At 46.8% G+C, this 20,988-nt stretch overlaps 1 protein-coding gene across 1 annotated transcript in view; it reads left to right on the top strand.

Annotated features, from left to right (window-relative positions):
- The window catches only part of LOC120932817 (hepatitis A virus cellular receptor 2 homolog), a 37,402-nt gene extending 19,112 nt beyond the window's left edge, over positions 1-18,290 (top strand). Inside the window, exons 3-6 of the mRNA XM_040345556.1 lie at positions 7,033-7,092; positions 10,877-10,936; positions 11,011-11,107; positions 17,874-18,290. Coding sequence (XP_040201490.1) covers positions 7,033-7,092; positions 10,877-10,936; positions 11,011-11,107; positions 17,874-17,938 — 282 coding nt within the window. The 3' untranslated portion in view covers positions 17,939-18,290. The remainder of the gene's footprint in view (positions 1-7,032; positions 7,093-10,876; positions 10,937-11,010; positions 11,108-17,873) is intronic.
- Positions 18,291-20,988: the final 2,698 nt, after the last annotated feature.

Genomic DNA, 20,988 nt, shown 5'->3' with positions numbered 1-20,988 from the left:
TCTCATGCACATATGAAGGTGCTCATTGGTGAGCCTGGAACGATACTTTGTTTTAATAATGTTCATAGTGGAGAACGCTGACTCACAGCTGTACGTAGATCCAAACATGGTCAAGGTGTGTAGTGCTACCTTCGTTAGACAAGGGAAATCAGTCTCAGGAACAGTCTGTAGCCAGAAGTTAGCAGGATCAGTTCCTCCAAAGTGCTCTCTTAGTGCAACATTTGTTTGCAGGTCGATCATTTCCATCTGTAGAGATCCCTCGTGTGCCCACTTGAAGGTCTGTGTCACCTCCTTTGAAAAAACTCTGACGTCTTTAATGATGAATGGATTGTGGATAAACAGGAGGATCTGCTGTCCAAGACTGAAGCTATCAAACCTTTTACTAAAGTTTCCAATTAGTTTATTGATGAACTCAACAAAAGGAGAAACATCTCTCTTTCCTTCAATCTGTCCTTTCACCTTTGAGAAATGCAAGCACTCTCCTTGCAGATCTTCTTTGAACAAATCCAGTTTTCTCTGGAAGGAGCGGACAGCGGTCATCAAATCACAGATGGAGTTGTTCTTGCCCTGGAGCTTTAAATTTAGTTCGTTAAGGTGTGAGGTTATGTCCACTAGGAAAGCGATATTATCCAGTGTGCTCTCATCCTGTAAAAACAGTGAAAACGGTCTTGCTTTCTGACTTTTGAGTTGCACTAAGAAAGCCGCTACTTCTGTTCGAATGGACCAAAAGCGTTCCAATACATTGCCTTTACTCAGCCATCTTACATTGTTGTGAAGTAAAAGGTCATTTGCATTTGCCTCAACTTCTTTAAGAAACTCTCTTAGTAAACGATGTTGATGGGATGAGGATACCCTGAGGAAGTTGATGAGTTTCATCATTGTGTTCATGATTTCTGCAAACCGGTCTGATAGAATGGCACACAGGACAGTCTGGTGAATGATGCAGTGATAAGAAATAAGGTCAGGGTTGTCCTCTTTCAGTCGTGCCACGGCTCCTCTCTCCTTTCCTACCATGGCAGGGGCACCATCTGTGGTAACTGAGACCACTTTTTTCAGATCAATCTTCCTCTTTCTCAAAATCTCCTTAATGGCCTCATATATGTCTTGTCCTCTTGTGTGTGTCTCAAGTGGTGTTACACCCAACAGGTCCTCACAGATTTCTTTTGTTTCTCTGTGAAAAAATCTTACATACACCAAAAGCTGGGCATTATCAGTTATATCTGTGGATTCATCAATGGCTAAAGAAATGCATGCTGCACTCTGAATAGCTACCTCAAGTTGTCCCAATACATCCTCGGTTAATATTTCCGTCTTTTTTGTTGCTGTTGACGCCGACAGTGGGATCTGGTTGATTTTTCCACACAGCTCATCTTTTTGTTTACCCTCGAGTAAAGTTTCAGCAACAGCATTCAAACACTCCTTTACAAATGTACCATCGGTAAATGGCCTTTTGTGTTGTCCCAAAATCCACGCTACTTTAAGTGAACATTCATTTGCACGCTGCTGGGCGGTAAATGAATGTGAGAGGACTTTGGTGGATCTGTCATACTGAGCTTTCAGTTCCGTTATTTTACGTGCCCTCACCTCGGAATGCTGTGGATATGTTTGCGCAAACGAACTGTGTTTTGTTTCGTAGTGACGCTTCACATTGCTACTTTTTATTAATGCCACGGTTTCGCAACAAATGAGACAAATTGGTTTTAAACTTCCAATGGGAAGAATGAACATATATTGGCCTGTCCATTCATCTTTGAAGACTCTGTTTTCAGCATCTACCTTCCTTTTCTTGGCACAAGCCATGCTCTCTGGTGCCTTTTCTACGGTTTCCTCCACACACTTTGGTAATACTCTGTAAATGTAAAAGGGGTATTAGTGTTCCCCCTTACATCAATTGCCCCTATCGGAGTAATTCATTACATTGGGTGCCCCATCAGACTACCCCCAAAAATCAGTTGCCAACGTCAGAGTACTCCCTTACATCAGGTATTCTTGTCAGTACCCACTTACATCAGGTTTCTGCAATGGAAGGTCCCCTTACAGCTGGTTACTCCCATCAGTGTGCCCCCTTATATCATTTGACCCATTCTATAAGGTTCCCCCATCAGTGCCCCCTTACATAGCGTGTCCTCATCAGAGTGCCCTCTTACATTAGATGTCACCATAAGTGTCCCTCATTACATTGCCACATCAGGTGTGCCCATCAGAGTGCACTTTACATCAGGTGTACCCATCACAGCCCCCCTTTACATCAGGTGTCCCCATCACTGCCCCCCTTTACATCAGGTGTCCCCATCACTGCCCCCCTTTACATCAGGTGTCCCCATCACTGCCCCCCTTTACATCAGGTGTCCCCATCACTGCCCCCCTTTACATCAGGTGTCCCCATCACTGCCCCCCTTTACATCAGGTGTCCCCATCACACTGCCCCCCTTTACATCAGTTGTCCCCATCACAGTGCCCCTTTACATCAGGGGTCCTCATCACAGCACTAATTTACATCAGGTGTCCCCATCACAGCCCCCCTTTACATCAGGTGTCCCCATCACAGCCCCCCTTTACATCAGGTGTCCCCATCACAGTGCCCCTTTACATCAGGTGTCCCCATCACAGTGCCCCTTTACATCAGGTGTCCCCATCACAGTGCCCCTTTACATCAGGTGTCCCCGTCACAGTGCCCCTTTACATCAGGTGTCCCCATCACAGTGCCCCTTTACATCAGGTGTCCCCATCACAGTGCCCCTTTACATCAGGTGTCCCCATCACAGTGCCCCTTTACATCAGGTGTCCCCATCACAGTGCCCCTTTACATCAGGTGTCCCCATCACAGTGCCCCTTTACATCAGGTGTCCCCATCACAGTGTCCCTTTACATCAGGTGTCCCCATCACAGTGCCCCTTTACATCAGGTGTCCCCATCACAGTGCCCCTTTACATCAGGTGTCCCCATCACAGTGCCCCTTTACATCAGGTGTCCCCATCACAGTGCTCCTTTAAATCAGGGGTCCTCATCACAGCACTAATTTACATCAGGTGTCCCCATCACAGCCCCCCTTTACATTAGGTGTCCCCATCACAATGCCCCTTTACATCAGGTGTCCTCATCACAATGCCCCTTTACATCAGGTGTCCTCATCACAGTGCCCCTTTACATAAGGTGTCCCCATCACAGCGCTCCTTTACAACAAATGTCTCCATCACAGTGCCCCTTTACATCAGGTGTCCCCATCACAGTGTCCCTTTACATCAGGTGTCCCCATCACAGTGCCCCTTTACATCAGGTGTCCCCATCACAGTGCCCCTTTACATCAGGTGTCCCCATCACAGTGCCCCTTTACATCAGGTGTCCCCATCACAGTGCCCCTTTACATCAGGTGTCCCCATCACAGTGTCCCTTTACATCAGGTGTCCCCATCACAGTGCCCCTTTACATCAGGTGTCCCCATCACAGTGCCCCTTTACATCAGGTGTCCCCATCACAGTGTCCCTTTACATCAGGTGTCCCCATCACAGTGCCCCTTTACATCAGGTGTCCCCATCACAGTGCCCCTTTACATCAGGTGTCCCCATCACAGTGCCCCTTTACATCAGGTGTCCCCATCACAGTGCTCCTTTAAATCAGGGGTCCTCATCACAGCACTAATTTACATCAGGTGTCCCCATCACAGCCCCCCTTTACATTAGGTGTCCCCATCACAATGCCCCTTTACATCAGGTGTCCTCATCACAATGCCCCTTTACATCAGGTGTCCTCATCACAGTGCCCCTTTACATAAGGTGTCCCCATCACAGCGCTCCTTTACAACAAATGTCTCCATCACAGTGCCCCTTTACATCAGGTGTCCCCATCACAGTGCCCCTTTACATCAGGTGTCCCCATCACATTGCCCCTTTACATCAGGTGTTCCCATCACAGTGCCCATTAACATAAAATGTGCTCATCATTGTGCCCCTTAACATAAAATAAGGGTCACGCTGATGGGCACATGTTATGTTAAGGGGCACTCTGATGGGCACAACAAAACTTATGTTAAAGCGGAGGTTCACCCAAAAAAAAAAACTTAACATTACATTCAGCCGAGTTGTCCTAATGACAATCGGCTGTTTTTTTATCCCCGTACATACCGTATTTTCACCGTCGCTTCCGGGTATGTCTTCTGCGGGACTGGGCGTTCCTAATTCATTGACAGGCTTCCGACCGTCGCATACAGCGCGTCACGAGTTGCCGAAAGAAGCCGAACGTCGGTGCATATAGAGCCGCACCGACGTTCGGCTTCTTTCGGCAACTCGTGACGCGCTGTATGCGACGGTCGGAAGCCTGTCAATCAATTAGGAACGCCCAGTCCTGCAGAAGACATACCCGGAAGCGGCGGTGAAAATACAGCATGTACGGGGGGAAAAAAAAAGCTGCCGATTGTCATTAGGACAACTCGGCTGAATGCAATGTTAAAAATTTATTTTTGGGTGAACCCCGCTTTAAACATTCTGACATTAGCTATATGCCTCCAGCATACTGCTAACATCTGCAGTATGCTGTTTCTTTTTTTTTTTTTTACTTATCGTTATACGAGCCCTTGTTATCCGGCTCCGAGCGGGGGATTACTTCCGGGTATAGGCGTTCCTAAGCAAAGAGGAGTTGATTGACGGGCTGCTAAAGCGCGTCATGCCTTCCGAAAATACCCGAAGTTACACTCGGGTGTTTACGGCGCCTGCGCAGTCAGCTCTACACGGCAGGCGCCGTAAACGCCCGAGTGTGACTTTGTGTATTTTCGGAATGCGTGACGTGCCTTAGCAGCCGTCAATCAACTCCTCTTCGCTTAGAAAACGCCCATTCCCCGCAGGATTCCCCGCTCAGAGCTGGTAAACAAGGGCTCATATAACAAAAAAAAAAAAAAAAAAAAAAAAAAAACAGCATACTGCAGATGTTAGCAGTATGCTGGAGCTAATGTGAAAAAGTGGATTTTTGGGTGAACCTCCGCTTTAAGGGGCACGCTGATGGGTATATTTTTAATGTGTACGCTGATGGGCATATTTTATGTTAAGACGCACTCTGATGGGCACAACAAAATGTGTCCATCAGTGTGCACATTAAAAATATACCCATCAGAGTGCCGCTTAAAGCGGTGGTTCACCCTAAAATCCACTTTCTGTCACTAGATCCAGCATACTGCTGACATCTGCAGTATGCTGGATTTTTTTTTCTTTTTTTTGTACTTATCGTTTTATCCGTATGTCTGCTCCGGCTCGAGCGGGGAATGGGCGTTCCTAAGTAAAGCGCAGTTGATTGACGGGCTTGGATAGCACGTCACACCTTCCGGAAATAGCCGACGTGACTCTCGGCTGCTTACGGCGCCTGCCGTGTAGAGCTGACTGTGCAGGCGCCGTAAATTGGCGAGAGTCACGTCGGCTATTTCCGGAAGGTGTGACGCGCTATCCAAGCCCGTCAATCAACTGCGCTTTACTTAGGAACGCCTATACCCGGAAGGATACGTCGGTCGGAGCCGGAGCAGACATACGGATAAAACGATAAGTACAAAAAAAAAAAAAAAATCCAGCATACTGCAGATGTCAGCAGTATGCTGGATCTAGTGACAGAAAGTGGATTTTAGGGTGAACCATAACATAAAAAAGTGCCCATCAGCGTACACATTAAAAATATACCCATCAGAGTGCCCCTTAACATAAAAAAAAGTGCCCATCAGCGTGACCTTTAGCAGTATTGTTGACAATAAATTATTAGCCATAGTGATTAACAATATGCCACATACCGTGAATGCAGGGGCGGATACTGCAAGTCAAATAGCCGGGAACGAGTAGCAGGGGGCGGGGCGCGCACGGGACGTCACGCCTCTAGGAGAGCCAGGAGTGGACCCGGGAACCAGGAGTAGCAGGGGGCGGGGCACGCAAGTGACGCGTGAGACAGGCGTGGCCCCTACTCGCAATGTAATCAAGCATTGGACAGCGAGCTGCAGGGGAAGGAACGTGACGTCACGCCCATTCTCGCCGCCGTAAACTTCAAGGACCTGCGGTGAGGAGCGGGGGGGCGGGCACACACTGGCAGCGTCACTGGTTGCTGGGGAAACCCGCGATCCCAGCAAACCAGCGCTGCACTTTGTAAATGTACTGGCGGTCCGGGGAGAAGTGTCACTCGGGCCGGACTCGGACCGCGGGCCGCCATTTAGTGACGGCTGATCTACGTCAAGACAGTGGGTGGAGATGTCACTTAAAAATACACAAGTGGGTGTTACGTTTATCACCAACCTTCCATGGAGCTAATATATATATGAAGTATGCTTAGCTTGGCTTTTAAACCTGTATAAGTATCCATGTGGTGTGCGTAGTTAGTTAGGAAGCCTTAGGGTCATGACCCTACAGAGAAGATGGAGGTAGGAAGCCCCAATCTGCTGGAATGGACCTTTCCCAGCAGACAGATCATACCATCATAACATCTATTTCCTCCTTCTGTAACTTTCTGAAGTATCATCCTGCCATGATGTTTTTACCAGCTGTAACAATGTAAGCATTGACTGTCTTGCTGTCCTGTCTTTGAAAGAATAAACATTGTATAATGAAGGAAACCTGAGTCTGTATATTGGGAACCAAGAACGCCTGGGATGAAGGAGAGTTTTGACATATCGCATGACATGTGTTAAAAATGTCTCTCTCTCCCCCACATTTTACACCCATGCACTACATGGTTTTGGTAAATCTAAAGTAAATCTGACAACAGTTGTAGAGTGTATGGAGTCCTAATCAAGGCTCTTGTTCTTCATGGTCCAACAGGCTGGGTGTATGTTCTTAAGCTTCTGCAGGGTAAGTTGAGGACCTGGCCAAGCTGCTTGCCAGCAGTGCCTGCATCACAAGTTTGACTGCACGGAATTACAAATCCTCTGCCATGTAAAACATGTATTTATCAGTTTCCAAAGAGTTCAGATAGAAGGGTTTGCAGAAAAAAAACATAAAATGTGAAGGACAACCTTTAAACATGTATAAAATAAAAAGTAACATAGATGGAATATAATTTGTGCCTTTTTAGAAGCAGATCCATGAAGAGGAAGTGACATCAAACCCTCCAGCATTGCCAACAGACTTCACAGTGAGTATATTTGGTTGACTAATTACTCACTTCTTTTCTTAAAAATAAAGTTCTGCCAGGACAGGATATCATTAACTGGTATATAAAACCTGTTGCAAACTTGAAAGTGTAACGCAGCTATTAAGGTAGTCCTTTCAGCCATTTTGAAACTTCCAAAAGTCCTGACTAGTAGCAGAACCAACAAGGTGTCGCCTATTACGTTTATTTGCACTAAAATATACCTTAGCGCTTCCCCTTGAGGCTGGGTTCACACTACTACACTACTTTCATCCTACTTTGCTCTGTGTTCAATGTTTCCCTATGAGAGCGTCTTGTAGCGTCCTACACAAGTCGGTCCGACTTTGAAAATGCTCCCTGTACTACTTTTGGTCCTACATTGATCCTACTTCAGGCCCATTGAATATCATTGAAGTCGGACCAAAGTAGTATCCTGTTCATGAAAGTAGGATGGATGTAGGACCAATGTAGGATAAATGTAGGACCAATGTAGCAGAGCAAAGTAGGATGAAAGTAGTGTAGTAGTGTGAACCCAGCCTAAAACTAGTTTCACTAAGAACTTGGCACCCTGACATAATGGCTAAGACCGGCCATACACTGTCCGAATCGTTATTGGGCAGGCTGAATGTACCAAGTTGATTGATCAACTTGAATTTAACCAGCCTGACTGATTCTCCTGCGATAATCACTACCTTCTCCCGGCGGGGACGGTTCACCCCTCCACCAGGAGAAAACCGTAGCACAACAGGATGAATTCCCACATCAACTCATGGTTGCAGGAAAAAAATTAGTTGGGTATAGCCAGCCTAAGGCTGGCCATACATTAAAGGAACATTTTGTATAAGTAAATTGTATAGATTTACCAAAACCCTATAATTTGAGATCACACCTTAACACTTTCCATGTGTATGCAATCAGGCAACCAGAAAATTGTATGACCTACTTAAGGGTACGTTTACACCTGCCAATGTACCCACACTCAGATGTGAGAACACCAGCAGTAGTTCCCACAATTAGCTGTGGGAGGCAGTCCTATTGAAAGCAGTGGGAGGCCCCACAGCTTATCATGGTCACTCGCACATAATCTCTCATGTGAATGATCATCCCTAAAGCCTAGCTTACTCAACAACCCCCTTATCGGCCAATCTCATTGGACTGGGGGGAGTCAGATTGGCTAGGTTAAAGCCCAGTTGAAGACTCCTTTTTTTCCACCTTTATTGTACAAAACTGCTGCATGTTATAATTTTTAACCAATTTCCATTTGCAAATGCCTTAATGGCTCTTTAAAAAGATTGGACATTACCTTAAAGACGAAGTAAACCCTCTTTTTTTAAAAACACCCTGCAAGGCAAATGCATAATGAGCTAGTATGCATAGCATACTAGCTCATTATGAAGTACTTACCTGCGATCGAAGCCCGCACACCGGCGCTCGGTCACCTCCTCCGTCAGCGCCATCTCTCCAGGAGTGTCTTCCGCATATTGCGGCTCCGGCCCTGTGACTGGCCGGAGCCACGATCACATCACTCCCGCGCATGCATGCGGGTGCCGCCACTAACGGCATGCGCCGTAGACATCATTCACTTTCTTTTGGAAGTATATACCAAACCGTGTAGGTTTAGGAGATATTTGTTGCACCTACAGGTAAGCCTTAACCTAGCGCAGCTTTTCCTTTTTTATATTTGTTCTTTGGTGTTGTATAACATTTTAGTTGCCGCTTGATATTTTTATTCAAATAGTGCAGTATAATTTTTTTGCCATTCCTTAATCTAGGCTTACCTGTAGGTTAAAGTGGTCTGTAAGGGTTTACAACCACTTTAAAATTACATCTCTGTTTGACAGAGTTTGAGATTTTAGTGAAACCAAAGGCAACACTTGTTATTGCTTTGGATAGAGCAGGGATTAGAACACCTATCAAGTAAATCTCCCTAACAAGGGAAACGGACAGCAATAAAAACAACGTCATTTTAATTTATCCCGGTTATACTCCGTTCCCACCTAGGCATTATTGGACGATTTTTGCTCTAAACCTTGGCTCAAAAAACACCTAAGGAAACAAATATTATTCATGCCAATGGCCTGTGTTCACATCTGAGCATTCTGTCACCTTAAAGGGGTTGTAAAGGTAAAAAAAAAAATCCCTAAATAGCTTCCTTTACCTTAGTGCAGTCCTCCTTCACTTACGTCATCCTTCGATTTTGCTTTTAAATGTCCTTATTTCTTCTGAGAAATCCTCACTTCCTGTTCTTCTGTCTATAAGTACACACAGTAATGTGAGGCTTTCTCCCTGGTGTGGAGAAAGCCTCTTGTGGGGGAGAGGGCAAGCAGGAGTGTCAGGACACTCTCTACTTTGCAGATAGAGAAAGGAGCTGTGTGTTAGTGGGTGTCCTGACACTCCTGCTCGCCCCCTCAAAAGGCTTTCTCCACACCAGGGAGAAAGCCTTGCATTACTGTGTGTAGTTACAGACAGGAGAACAGGAAGTGAGGATTTCTCAGAAGAAATAATGACATTTAAAAGCAAAATCGAAGGATGATGTAAGTGAAGGAGGACTGCACTAGGATAAAGGAAGCTATTTAGGGGAAAAATATATTTACCTTTAAAACCCCTTTAAGAAAAATGCCTGTTGCTCAAAAAAAGTATGATTTTTTGGCCAGATTACAGGCGTTTTGCTGCTTGAACAAAAACATCAGGGAATAAAAAAAAACACCTGTAAAAATAGCAAAGCCTAGATGTGACTTACTGTTACTGAGTGTTCACATTTTGGGTGGTCACCAGAACTGGAGGGGAAATTTTCCCTTGTGGACACTAGTTCTGGTGACAACCAGGGATTTCCACTACTCTCCGTTTTGGCTATTAAAAAGGAAGTGAAATTAGCTCAATGGGAAATAAAAAAAAATAAGGGTTATAATAACCCCTCCTTACTCTATCCAAAATGAAAAGTTTTGGCTTTTAGTTATACTTAAAGCAGCATTCCAACCCCCCTCCCAAAAGATAACAAATACTGTAGCTGCTGACTTTTACTGTTAGGGCACTTACCTGTCCTGGCATCCAGCAGTGTCCTCACCCGAGCCAATTCTTGAATTGGCTCTTGGGTGCTGGCGCTGCCATCTTGGTTAAGGGAAAACAACCAAATTTCCAACTGCGCATGCGTGAAAAGAGGGGGGGGGGGCAACTACCACATCACTTCAACAGGCAGAGCGTCCCCTTTTGGGTGCAGCTTCGCTTTAACACTGAATTCCAAACTTACCTTTAGTCTTACTGGCTCCTCTCCTCTACTGAAATTGCTTACTCAGATTTCACTACACACAGTGAGCTTCTTACAATGAGCATTATAAGCTACAGCAGGCAATGCCTGACTGCCCATGGCCCACACCTTTAATTCTTTGGGACTCCGCATCGCATGTGGTTGTTACTTTGGTTGGTCTAAATGCCAATTCAGCCTGCCTATGAATGCTCACTCCTAACACCTACCCATTGATATTTGCACAACGCTCCCAAAACCAACCTATTGCTTACATCAGGGTTCAGGGCTCCAGAGATGAGTGCTGAGGTAGGGTGATGTAATGTTTCCAGGAAGCCATGTACAGGAAGGACCCAGTCAGTCTGTCCAACCAGCCTTGATCTGTCTACTTGCATAGGAGAAGCATATACAAATATTTAAATATATCTCAAATAAACTTTCAATTTCATCTCTATATACAATTTTTTTAATTAACTACATCATTAGCATGTTGACTTTGGGGGTGGAGAAATAGTATTAAAATCCAAGCGTTTCTTTCTTCTCCAGAGCAGTCTTGCCAAAAAGGATAAGATCACCTCTGCAGCGAAGGATACAGGCGAAAACAAGGTTAGTTTAATGGCAATAAAATCTGAAATAAAAGTATTTGGTTATGAAATTAAATATTTAACTCTGTTTTTCAGAGGATCACAAATCACAAACCCCAATACAGTCTACCATTCAATATTATCCGAGCAACTATTATACTTGGAGTGACTTTACTGTTGCTAATCCTATTTTGTAAGTATGAAACATTCCTAAACCAGTACAATTTAAAGAGGAATTTGCCTTTTAATATCATCCCCTCTCACTTTTTATGAGGAGTTGTCCATAAAGACACTCGCATGCCCAACAAATCTAGCCATATGCTCCATTATGATCGACTGCTGCACACCATTTCCCACACGGTTATTTTTTGTTGCCTTCGTCATTTGGGAACATGTCGTTTCTTCCACATTCTTACAGCCAGCACCCCCCCCAATGACACAATTCTGGGTTTGCCTTCTTCCAGCACTGTGATGCCTCCTAGGATATAACACATGTACATCCCAGGAGCCTGCAAATGCAAGGTGATGTCATTGTCACCTAGGTGAAAATTGTGGCAAGAAGCAGCATGGCCCATTATATATATATATATATATATATATATATATATATATATATATATATATATATATATATATATATATATATATATATATATACACACCATATATAGAAAACAAAACGTGCATCAGCAAGGCTCATTGGGGTACGATTCAAAATGAACCACACAAGGCATGCATTATTGCAGCACAATAGTGTGAATGGGCCCTAGAAGAAGTTTCCTCTCCTCTCACTTGACCAGGTTTTTGTGTCGCGGTTTACTATGCCAACGTTTAGGTGTTCGATATGCTTTATTGGTAAACTTTACCCAAAGTCTACTTGGAACATGACATCAGGAGTCAGGACAGTCCAAATTTCTCTAATTCGCCATGACTTGTCTGTGTAAAATCAGACGTGACATTTTCTGTCCTCTTAAAGTGGTTGTAAATCTCAGCCATGAAATATGAACAAAGCATATCCCTCTATAGTGTGTACCAAGAACACCAAGTGTCATTTCCGTCTCCCGCTTCATTCCTTCTGACACATTTTGTTGACACCAAGAGAGCAAAAGGTGACAAAAAAAAAAATTGTAGCACTTATCACAATTATTGAAAACTCAAAACACCTGAAGTGTTGTAATTTTTTTTTGTAAACCCAATTTATTTTTTAATTAAGGCTTGCACCTGGTACAGTATAGGTTTTTAAGTCATCTGTGCCCAGTCCATTTCTCCCGCTTGCTGTGACTGGCTCATGCATGAGATATGCAAATCGCCCGAGAGCTACATTCAGTGTACTTCAGATCCCCTCCTTCAGCTCTCCCAGGATTGACTGCTACACACCTCAGCATGATTGGGCATTCTGAAGTCATGTGGTGACGCTTCTGGGTTTTAACTGGATGTTGGTGATTAAAGCAGACGTTCAGTGTAAGAAATACACAGAAGAAAATTATGTTGACAAGGGGAGTGTAGAGGTGGGCGGGGAGTCTGACATGACCCACCCACAGACACTGCAGTTTTTTGGGTCGCATAACAGACAGAGGGGAGACATTTGATATGGATACATGTATATCCTTATAGACAGGGCTCAAAATTTCAAGTCCTGAACTACTAGCCAGGCCTCAAGGCGTACTCGCCACCAGTTGCCCCGTCCAACCCCTACCATGTCCCGTCCCCAATCCCGCCCCTAGACACACCCTCATAAATCTCATGAAATGGCACTTAAATGTTTTATGCAGAATCAAGTTATAAAAATAATTAACAACAACTTTATCCGTGCCCAAAAATGCAGCCTGCCCATGTCTACCAATGCAGCATGTGTCCCCAGTGCAGCAAAATGTCCCCATTTTGCAGCCAGAGTTCCCCCACAATAGCAGCCAAAAGTCCCCCCACAATAGCAGCCAGGGTTCCCCCCACAATTGCAGCCTACCTGTGCTGAGTAGGGTAGGAGAGGAGCCGGAGCCGCCGCCGCGTTCAAACCACAGGGAACATTACAGCTTTCAAATCAATAGCTGCTGCCGCCGCTGCGAGCGTCATATACAACCCCCTCCCCCTTGACCGGGAAAGTTTGATAGACAGATCACCCATCCAATCCTGGGATGGGTGATCGGTCTATGAAAAAAGTGCCCGAAAAGGGGGAGGCGCTGTATATGACACGCGCCGCGGGGAACACAGATATTGAATTGAAAGCTGTAATGTTCCCCGCGCTATTAACAAACAGGCGGCGACGCGACTCTCCTCTTCTTGCTTGCCCCCCCTGCTCCCAGGCAGCCCACACTCGCCAGTCCTCAAAATATACTCGCAAAATGAGAGCAGACGAGTGAAATTTTGAGGGCGGCTTATAGATATCCACTATGGCAGTAGTTAAGAATGAAAGTGGGTTTACATCCACTTTAACCAGTAGCTGACCAGCCACCGCAGGTATACTGTGGCAGGTTGGCTCGGCAAATCGCTGTAGCTGTGCATCGCTCCTTTAAGACTTGACAGGAGGCGCACGTCCCCGGAGCCAATGTGCCAGATAACCACAATTGCTCATTACAGAGAGAGAACCGGGATCTGTGTATATAAACACACAAATCCCAGTTCTCTCAGGGGGGAGGAGACAGATCGTGTGTTCATACTAAGTAAAAAAGAACAATTTATCTTTTTGGGGGGGCGACGTGGTTAAAGAGCAACTGCAGTCTGCGCACATAATTTGTAAAACATCTTTGCCATGCTGAAGCTTCCCTCCAACCACTTTGCATGTTATTTTATTATGCGATTCTGTACTTGCCATATATGCGCAAGAAATCACCCTCCACTGAGTCTGGCTGCATTTAACTGTGGGCAGCTACAGCGGCTTCCTGGATTTTCACACACACACACCTCCAGCTCTCATTGGCCCTCTTATAACTCATCCCCCCTCCCTATCTGGCAAACTCATGAGCTAGAGAGCTGTGCATGATGTCATAAGCCTAGGCTTTTTACCAGACAAGAAACAGGAAGGGGCCTATATAAAAAGGCATTTACTGGCAAAAAAAAAAAAAAAAAAAAAAGAAGGTTTTACTATCCAAAGTTAAAAACAAAGGCAGAAGATTTAATAGATGAAAAGTTGAAAGAAAAAAAAAAAAAAAAAAAAAAAAGAAGGACTGAAGGTCGACCTAACACCTTTACTTTTAAAGCATTACATTCCAAGTGATATCCCCTAGTAATCCAGTCCCCCAATGTGACCTCCACCAATGCCAGAAAAACACTCGCCAAATGTAGTTGCTGACTTGCTGTCTAAGAATTAGAACAGCAAAAATTTAATGCAACAGGTTTACAAACGCTTTAGGGCTAAACTACGTAATCCCATTTTCAACTGTTCTATTTTGCCTCATCCATGGTTAATTCTTCAAAAATACTAGGTCAACAACTATAGCCATTCAAGAGACATTGCCGCACCTTGCCTGTGCAGGATAGAGGAACAGCTTCTCTACATAGCTCCTGGCCCCCACCCCCAGGCCTATAGACCAAGGCAGCCTAGAAGCACCAGGAATACCTTATGTGTTACAGCTCATCAGTGGCGGCTGGTGCTCAATTTTGGGGGGGGGCGCAAACAAACTGAAAACTTCTGGGGGAAAAAAAAATGCTGCCACTGCCCATCAAATGCAGCCACTGTGCCCCACCCACTTGCCGTCTGCCCGGCACTTACCCTGTCTCAGTGGGGCAGCAGGTGATTGCAAGGGGTGTCCTCCATGCGTCTCCTCCTGTCCGGTGTCCAATCACAGCACCTGTAATTTCAGCCAATCCGGTGACGGGCAACAGACCCAAGCACCTGATTGGCGGAGAGGTGGTTCAGTGTTAGTAAAGGTAATATTCGCTTTTCTAACACACCTGGGTGGATTGTGAGCGCCAAGCATGGTGTTCGCAGGTCACCTGTAGCGCTACCCCCGGAGGAGCCGCTGATTAGATTTGGGATCGGCGCATTTAAGTTACCTCTATACTGTGTCTAGGGGTGATAGTAGTGCTGAGAGCAACAACATAATGTCCAGGACCGTTGGTTGACGTTTTCAAATGCTTTATTTTCCCGGTCCAACACGACAAACATATGAACTTGAGGTAGACAGGATAGGTTGGTGAAGGTAGAGCAACTTCACAGTATCAGGCTATGGATAATAAAGGCAGTCCTGCCCTCTGTAATTTGTATTCGTCTACGTCACCACTCCAGCCGGAGTGGGCAAAAGTGCCCCTGGACAGACCTCTCACAGGCCTGGCAGCCAAAGCACCACTTAATGCTTCTGGGAGGAACAAGTCTCTGCCACCGACTTGGCTCTTATTTAATTAAGATGTTAGGCGAGACTGCCACAGGCCTAGTGCTGAAATTGTAAACAGTAAAGCGAATCCTCACAGTATGTCCTTTTGGGGTTACCGACTGACAGGTTGAATGTGACCCGTCAACGTCCGGTCACCCTGATCCCCGATGGTTCGTTCAAGCCTTGTTGGATCACCTGCCTCCGGGTTCTCCTCAGACCGATCCCCCACCAGCATCCAGCTTGGGATCTTCTCAATAGAAGTGGGGACCCAGTAAGTCACTGGGGCCCCTTTGCAGCATCAGTTGCTCCGGGCTATGAGAGCCCAGAGTCAGGAAATCCGCGTAGCATGTGACCCCAGCCTGGTGGGCCATAGTGGTGGGGCCCGTTATTCTGCGCAAACCCTAAAGGTGGGTGCCACACCAGGAACCTGTGAAGAACCCCGAACGGCCTCCGCCACAGAAATACCCCTTAACATGAGGGAAAACTCCTCTAATTGGCTGCTGGGAAGAAGCGGCTCCGCCTGGACCCCTCTGGCGCCACCTGCCGCCCAGAGATGAGACTGCATCTCTGGGGCACAGACTGACCCGCAGGACAATCCAGATTTGGCAATAGCCAAATTTGTCAAATCAAAGAACAACATGTAACATAACTCTCATTCTCCCCCGAAATTTAAACATAGCACCTGTACGAAAGTACACAGGCGCTACACACCTTTGATGCCTATGGCTCTAATCAAGTGCTTCAAAAACACTCCCCCTGCAATTCAGGCACCCAGCAAAGGCTGCCTGAATAGGTGGCGGCAGCCATGGAGAGATTCATGCTATGCATGAATCTATTCATTGGTCATAGAGGGGGGGTTAGCTAGAGAGGGTGCGGTGCCCATGCGCCCTTATGAACGCACCGCCACGGCACCTTATCCTTGTAGCCTTAGACTCCATTGCAAGAGTAGCTTTTTGTCAAATTTCCAGGGTTCAATTAATGGGTAATTAGACACCCTTAGGTGCCCCTCATACATTCTTGCATGTATTTTTCACCCTAAAAAACTACTTTCTACCATGCAGCATACTAGCGTCAGCGTATGCCTTTTATTTTAATTTTTTTGCGCTGTACTCAGTGTTATCCAATAGTTTTGTTTTAGACACCTACGGGGAATAGGCGTTCCTATCAAGAGGGGAACATGATTGACGGCCGGCTATGGCGCGTCGCGCTTCCCGAAAATAGCCGGAGTAGGTCTCGGCTCTTCACGGCGCTATACGGCGCCTGCGCACAGACTAGGAGCTGACTGCGCAGGCGCCGTGAAGAGCCAAGTCCTATTTCGGCTATTTCCGGGAATCATGTTCCCCTCTTGATGGGAACGCCTACTCCCCGAGGGAGTCTGAAACGGATTAAACAGTGAGTACAGCGGAAAAAAATAAAATAAATGCATACTGTAGCTGACGCAAGTATGCTGCATGGCATGATAGACAAAAAAAAAAATTTTTTTTTTTTTTTAGGGTGAACCCCCGCTTTAAGCAGATCAAACAAGAATACCTAGAATTTAGTGGTGTTGCTTGACCATTTGGCGGTTTTCGCTACTTTCACACTGAAGTGCCTTGTAGGTGCTATTCTTAGCACTATAGCGCCTGAAAAAACACCCTGAAAGAGCCTCTCCTTTCACTCCAATGTGAAAGCCTGAGGGCTTCGCACTGGAGTGGAGCGCTGGCAGGATGGCAAGAAAAAAAAAGTCTTGCTAGCCACGTCTTTGAGGCGCTGTAGGAGCAGTGTATACATTGCTCCTAAAGCACCCCTGCCCCTTGAAATCCAGGGGCAGTGCCACTTTGCGAGCGGTTTTAACCCTCTTTCGGCCGCTAGAGGGGGTTAAAAGCGCTCCGCTAGCAGCTGAAAAGCACCGCAAAAACTACTGTAAAGTGCCGCTAAAAATAGTGGTGCTTTACTGCCGACACCTCAGTGTGAAAGTAGCCTAAGGCCCCTTTCATATGTGCGGACCATATGTCCCTTTTTCATCCATCCGTTTGCGGATGAAAAAGGGGCATACATTGGTCCCTATGAGATTGCGGGCATCCGCTGACACCCGATCTCGTCCTCCTCCACAAAGATCCAATTTTGCAGACAGAAAACCCTATTTTTCCTTCCGTCTGCGGATCGGATGAACACGGACACACGGTCCTTGTTCATCCAATCCCCCCCATAGGGGAGAGCGGAGAAAAGACAGGGCGGTCCCTGCACAGTGTGCGGGGACCGCCCTGTCATCCACCAGCTCAGCGGGGATCAACGGAGCGATCCCCACTGAGCATACGGAGGCGGATCATTACCGATCCGCCCCGTGTGAAAGGGGCCTTAGGGTGTAACTGCACATATTCTCTTTTGAGAGCTACAGGTGCCCCTGTGATGGCAGATGGGACTTTTAGTCTTTCAGTCAAAGATCTCTGAAAAGATGCAGCTGTGTGGAAAGAGCCATGCACAGCTACCTAAAAAAAAAAAAAATTACAGGAGTCCTTGGGAAGAACTTCCAGATTGAGTGAGGCAGGGCACATGCTGCAAACGGACCATAATATGCCCAAATATAGGTGTAACATAATTCATTGTCAGAAAGGTGGACTAAGTTTTTTTTTTTTTTTTAAACTACTCATTCTCTCATTTCAACTTTTTCAGGCACTGCAAAGAAAAACAAGACCAAGGACAAGACAAAGTCATGTTATTATAGGACCCAAAGTTGAAACAAACCTGCAAAAGGCCATCGCCAGCTCTATAAAAAAAAAGGGCAAAAATATTAGCATCTGGTAAAATTTGTGTAGAGGATGGTTGCCAATAGTTACCAACAACCACCATATCACCCGGCTGCCAGACCTCCATATATCACTCTGAGACAATGAACAGTCATTTGCTTTGTTTTTGTTTATTTGGGGGATATAACTTGGTTGGGGAAAGGAATGCCTATAGAACAGATCACTTTGCCATCATGATTACTGAATTGGTTGAATGGATTAAGCTTTTGAAGAACCGATACTCAAATATTCAGTCACTTCCCCTGCATGACTCCTCTCCTCCTGCATAAACTTCACTGAACTATTTGCCTTTCCGCCTCATCTTCACTTTACACTAAGGCAGGGCCGGTGCAAGGATTTCTGCCTACACAAGCGAAGCTCCATTTTGGCGCTCCCCCCCCCCCCCACTCCTTCTTCCAGTTCCATTATGCCCTCCTGCTTTATTAATTATCCACCCGACCCAGTCTCCATTAACCCCCCTTGCTCCTTCTTCCATCATCCATCCCCCCTGGGCCCTGCTCTGCTTCCGCCATTCCTCCCCCCCACTGTGGGGGGGAGGAATGGCGGAACCAGAGCAGGGCCCAGGGAGGATGGATGATGGATCATGGAAGAAGGAGCAAGGGGGGTTAATGGAGACTGGGTCGGGTGGATAATTAATAAAGCAGGAGGGCATAATGGAACTGGAAGAAGGAGTGGGGGCCCCACTGTGGGGGGGAGGAATGGCGGAAGCAGAGCAGGGCCCAGGGGGGATGGATGATGGATCATGGAAGAAGGAGCAAGGGGGGTTAATGGAGACTGGGTCGGGTGGATAATTAATAAAGCAGGAGGGCATAATGGAACTGGAAGGAGTGGAGGCCCCACTCCTTCTTCCAGTTCCATTAAGCCCTCCTGCTTTATTAATTATCCACCCGACCCCGTCTCCGTTAACCCCCCTTGCTCCTTCTTCCTTCATCTATCCATTCTTCTTCCCCACGCCACAACCCCACCCTCACCTCCTGTGCGATTTTCTGCAATCTTGAATCTTCCGGCGGCGCGGGACTGGGCACTGTGTCACCCAGCAGCGGAGGTCCGCCCCTTCAGTGACGTCAGACGTCCTCCTGCGCGGAGGAGGACGTCGTCACTGAAGTGCCGTGCAGTTACAGGCCCGGACCCGGCGTCATCCATCACCAGGCAGTAACTGGATTGGCTGCGCCCGGCCGGGCCACATTCAGTCAGCAGCTGACAGGCGCTGCGGCGCATTAGCACACCGGAGCGGGACACCGTGCCCCGGGGGACGGCGGCAACTCCGGACAAAGTATAAATTTTTTTTTTTTTTAAAAAGTTAATTTTTTCGCCCCATCCCAGGCTGCGGACCTGCCCGCCCCAAGCGGCCGCTTGGTCCGCCTGGTGGTTGCGCCGGCCCTGCACTAAGGATTACTCTGAATAGTCCTAGATGCTTGCCAACTTTCCGAACTGTTGAAAGGCCTGGGGCCTGCAGTACCCCTTCTTGTGGCCTAGTAGTTTAGCAACTTACATTGGTTGGTGGACTACTGATGCCAGCTAGCCTAACTTGCAAATCCTGTACCCATAGGCCACATCAATTTGACAAAATCCCAGCGTCTTCTCCTGGCCTTGCACCCAGCTCCCCTGGCATGCCTCATCCAGATATCTATTGTGCCTCACTCACCAACATTCTTCTGCCCTAAATCCATGGTGAAGAACTTAACCAGACATGTGTTCCAATCACTTCTCCAGCCCCTCTGTTCCAGGACACCTCTTCCATGACCATGTAAGGACAAGGCTCCCTCCCAGTTCCCCTGCTAAGGCACCCCCCCCCCAGATGGGGATGGGCCCAATGCTGTGATCTAGCACTTAATTCTTCACGTCTCCCAGCTGACAACTCTCCTCCAGTGGGCTGGACCTGAGCTTAAGTAGGAGGCCTGCCCCCAGCCAATTCCAGTTGGGGGATTGTTCAGGGCTCCTCACATGTTTTTTGTCACTCCAGGTCCCAGCCCTGCCCCACTTCCACAACATTCTCCCTGGAAGCAAGGGAGGCACCCAAGAACTGAAGCACAGGTGGTCACACCCACTGCTACACTAACCACTCCCTGCCCCCAGATAAAAACAAGCAGGCCTAGCCTGAAGCATAGGCATGTCCAAATTTACCTGCCTGCCACACAAAAAAACTCAATCTCTAGCACCTATTGGGTGACCACATTTCCAAACTACAATTCAGGGACCCCCCTTCCCAAAAATCAGCTTGGGCTGTAACGAATCACAGCACAGTGATTGAACACAAGAGGCGGGATTTATGATTTCTCCAATAACAAACAGGGGGCGGGGATTGTGCTCCTCCAGGCATTCCCGGCCAGGACAAGTACCGTCAGTGAGTAAAGCAGTGATGTGGCGACCTTTTTTGGGGGCATCAGATTGGCCCAGGGGGTTGGCTGTGTCAGTTTCATTCCGGGACACTGTATTGTCCTGGAATAAAGGTGCCCGGGACAGACTTGCAAAATGCGGGACTGTCCCCGGCAATCCGGGACACGTGGTCATCCTAAGCACCTACCTATTGTAGAGGGTTTTATATTTGTAACAAGGCATTATAAAAAAATAAAAAAAACACAAATGCTGTAATCTTCAGATTGTATGGGGGGGGGGGCAGCTTAATGCCTTCAAGACATATCTTGGGAGACAGAGGTCACCTCTTCAACTTCATAGGAAATTCATTTCAGGGATGTTTTCCGAATGCAGTGAGCCTGTGTGCAAGAACACAAGTTGGGCACCTGCAACATGGAAGAGACACACTGCAGCCACCTACACATATACAGCTGTTAAAAGGAGAAGTCGTCCAGCTTGAGACGTTTTCAGCAGAAAGCTGTCTGGAGGTCCACTCTCCGCTGACGTCACTGCCATCAGTCAAGGCAGCACGTCATCCCGACTTCCAAGTTTGGATCTGCCAGCTGCCTTGACTGATGGTAGTCTCAGCGAGCCACCGAGACGGCCACTCCCCTCAGTTCATCGCT

The sequence above is a fragment of the Rana temporaria genome, chromosome 3 (assembly GCF_905171775.1).
Source record: "Rana temporaria chromosome 3, aRanTem1.1, whole genome shotgun sequence".
NCBI lineage: Eukaryota > Metazoa > Chordata > Amphibia > Anura > Ranidae > Rana > Rana temporaria.
The sequence above is the reverse complement of the archived record's forward strand: the minus strand, read 5'-3'. Positions and strand labels throughout refer to the sequence as shown.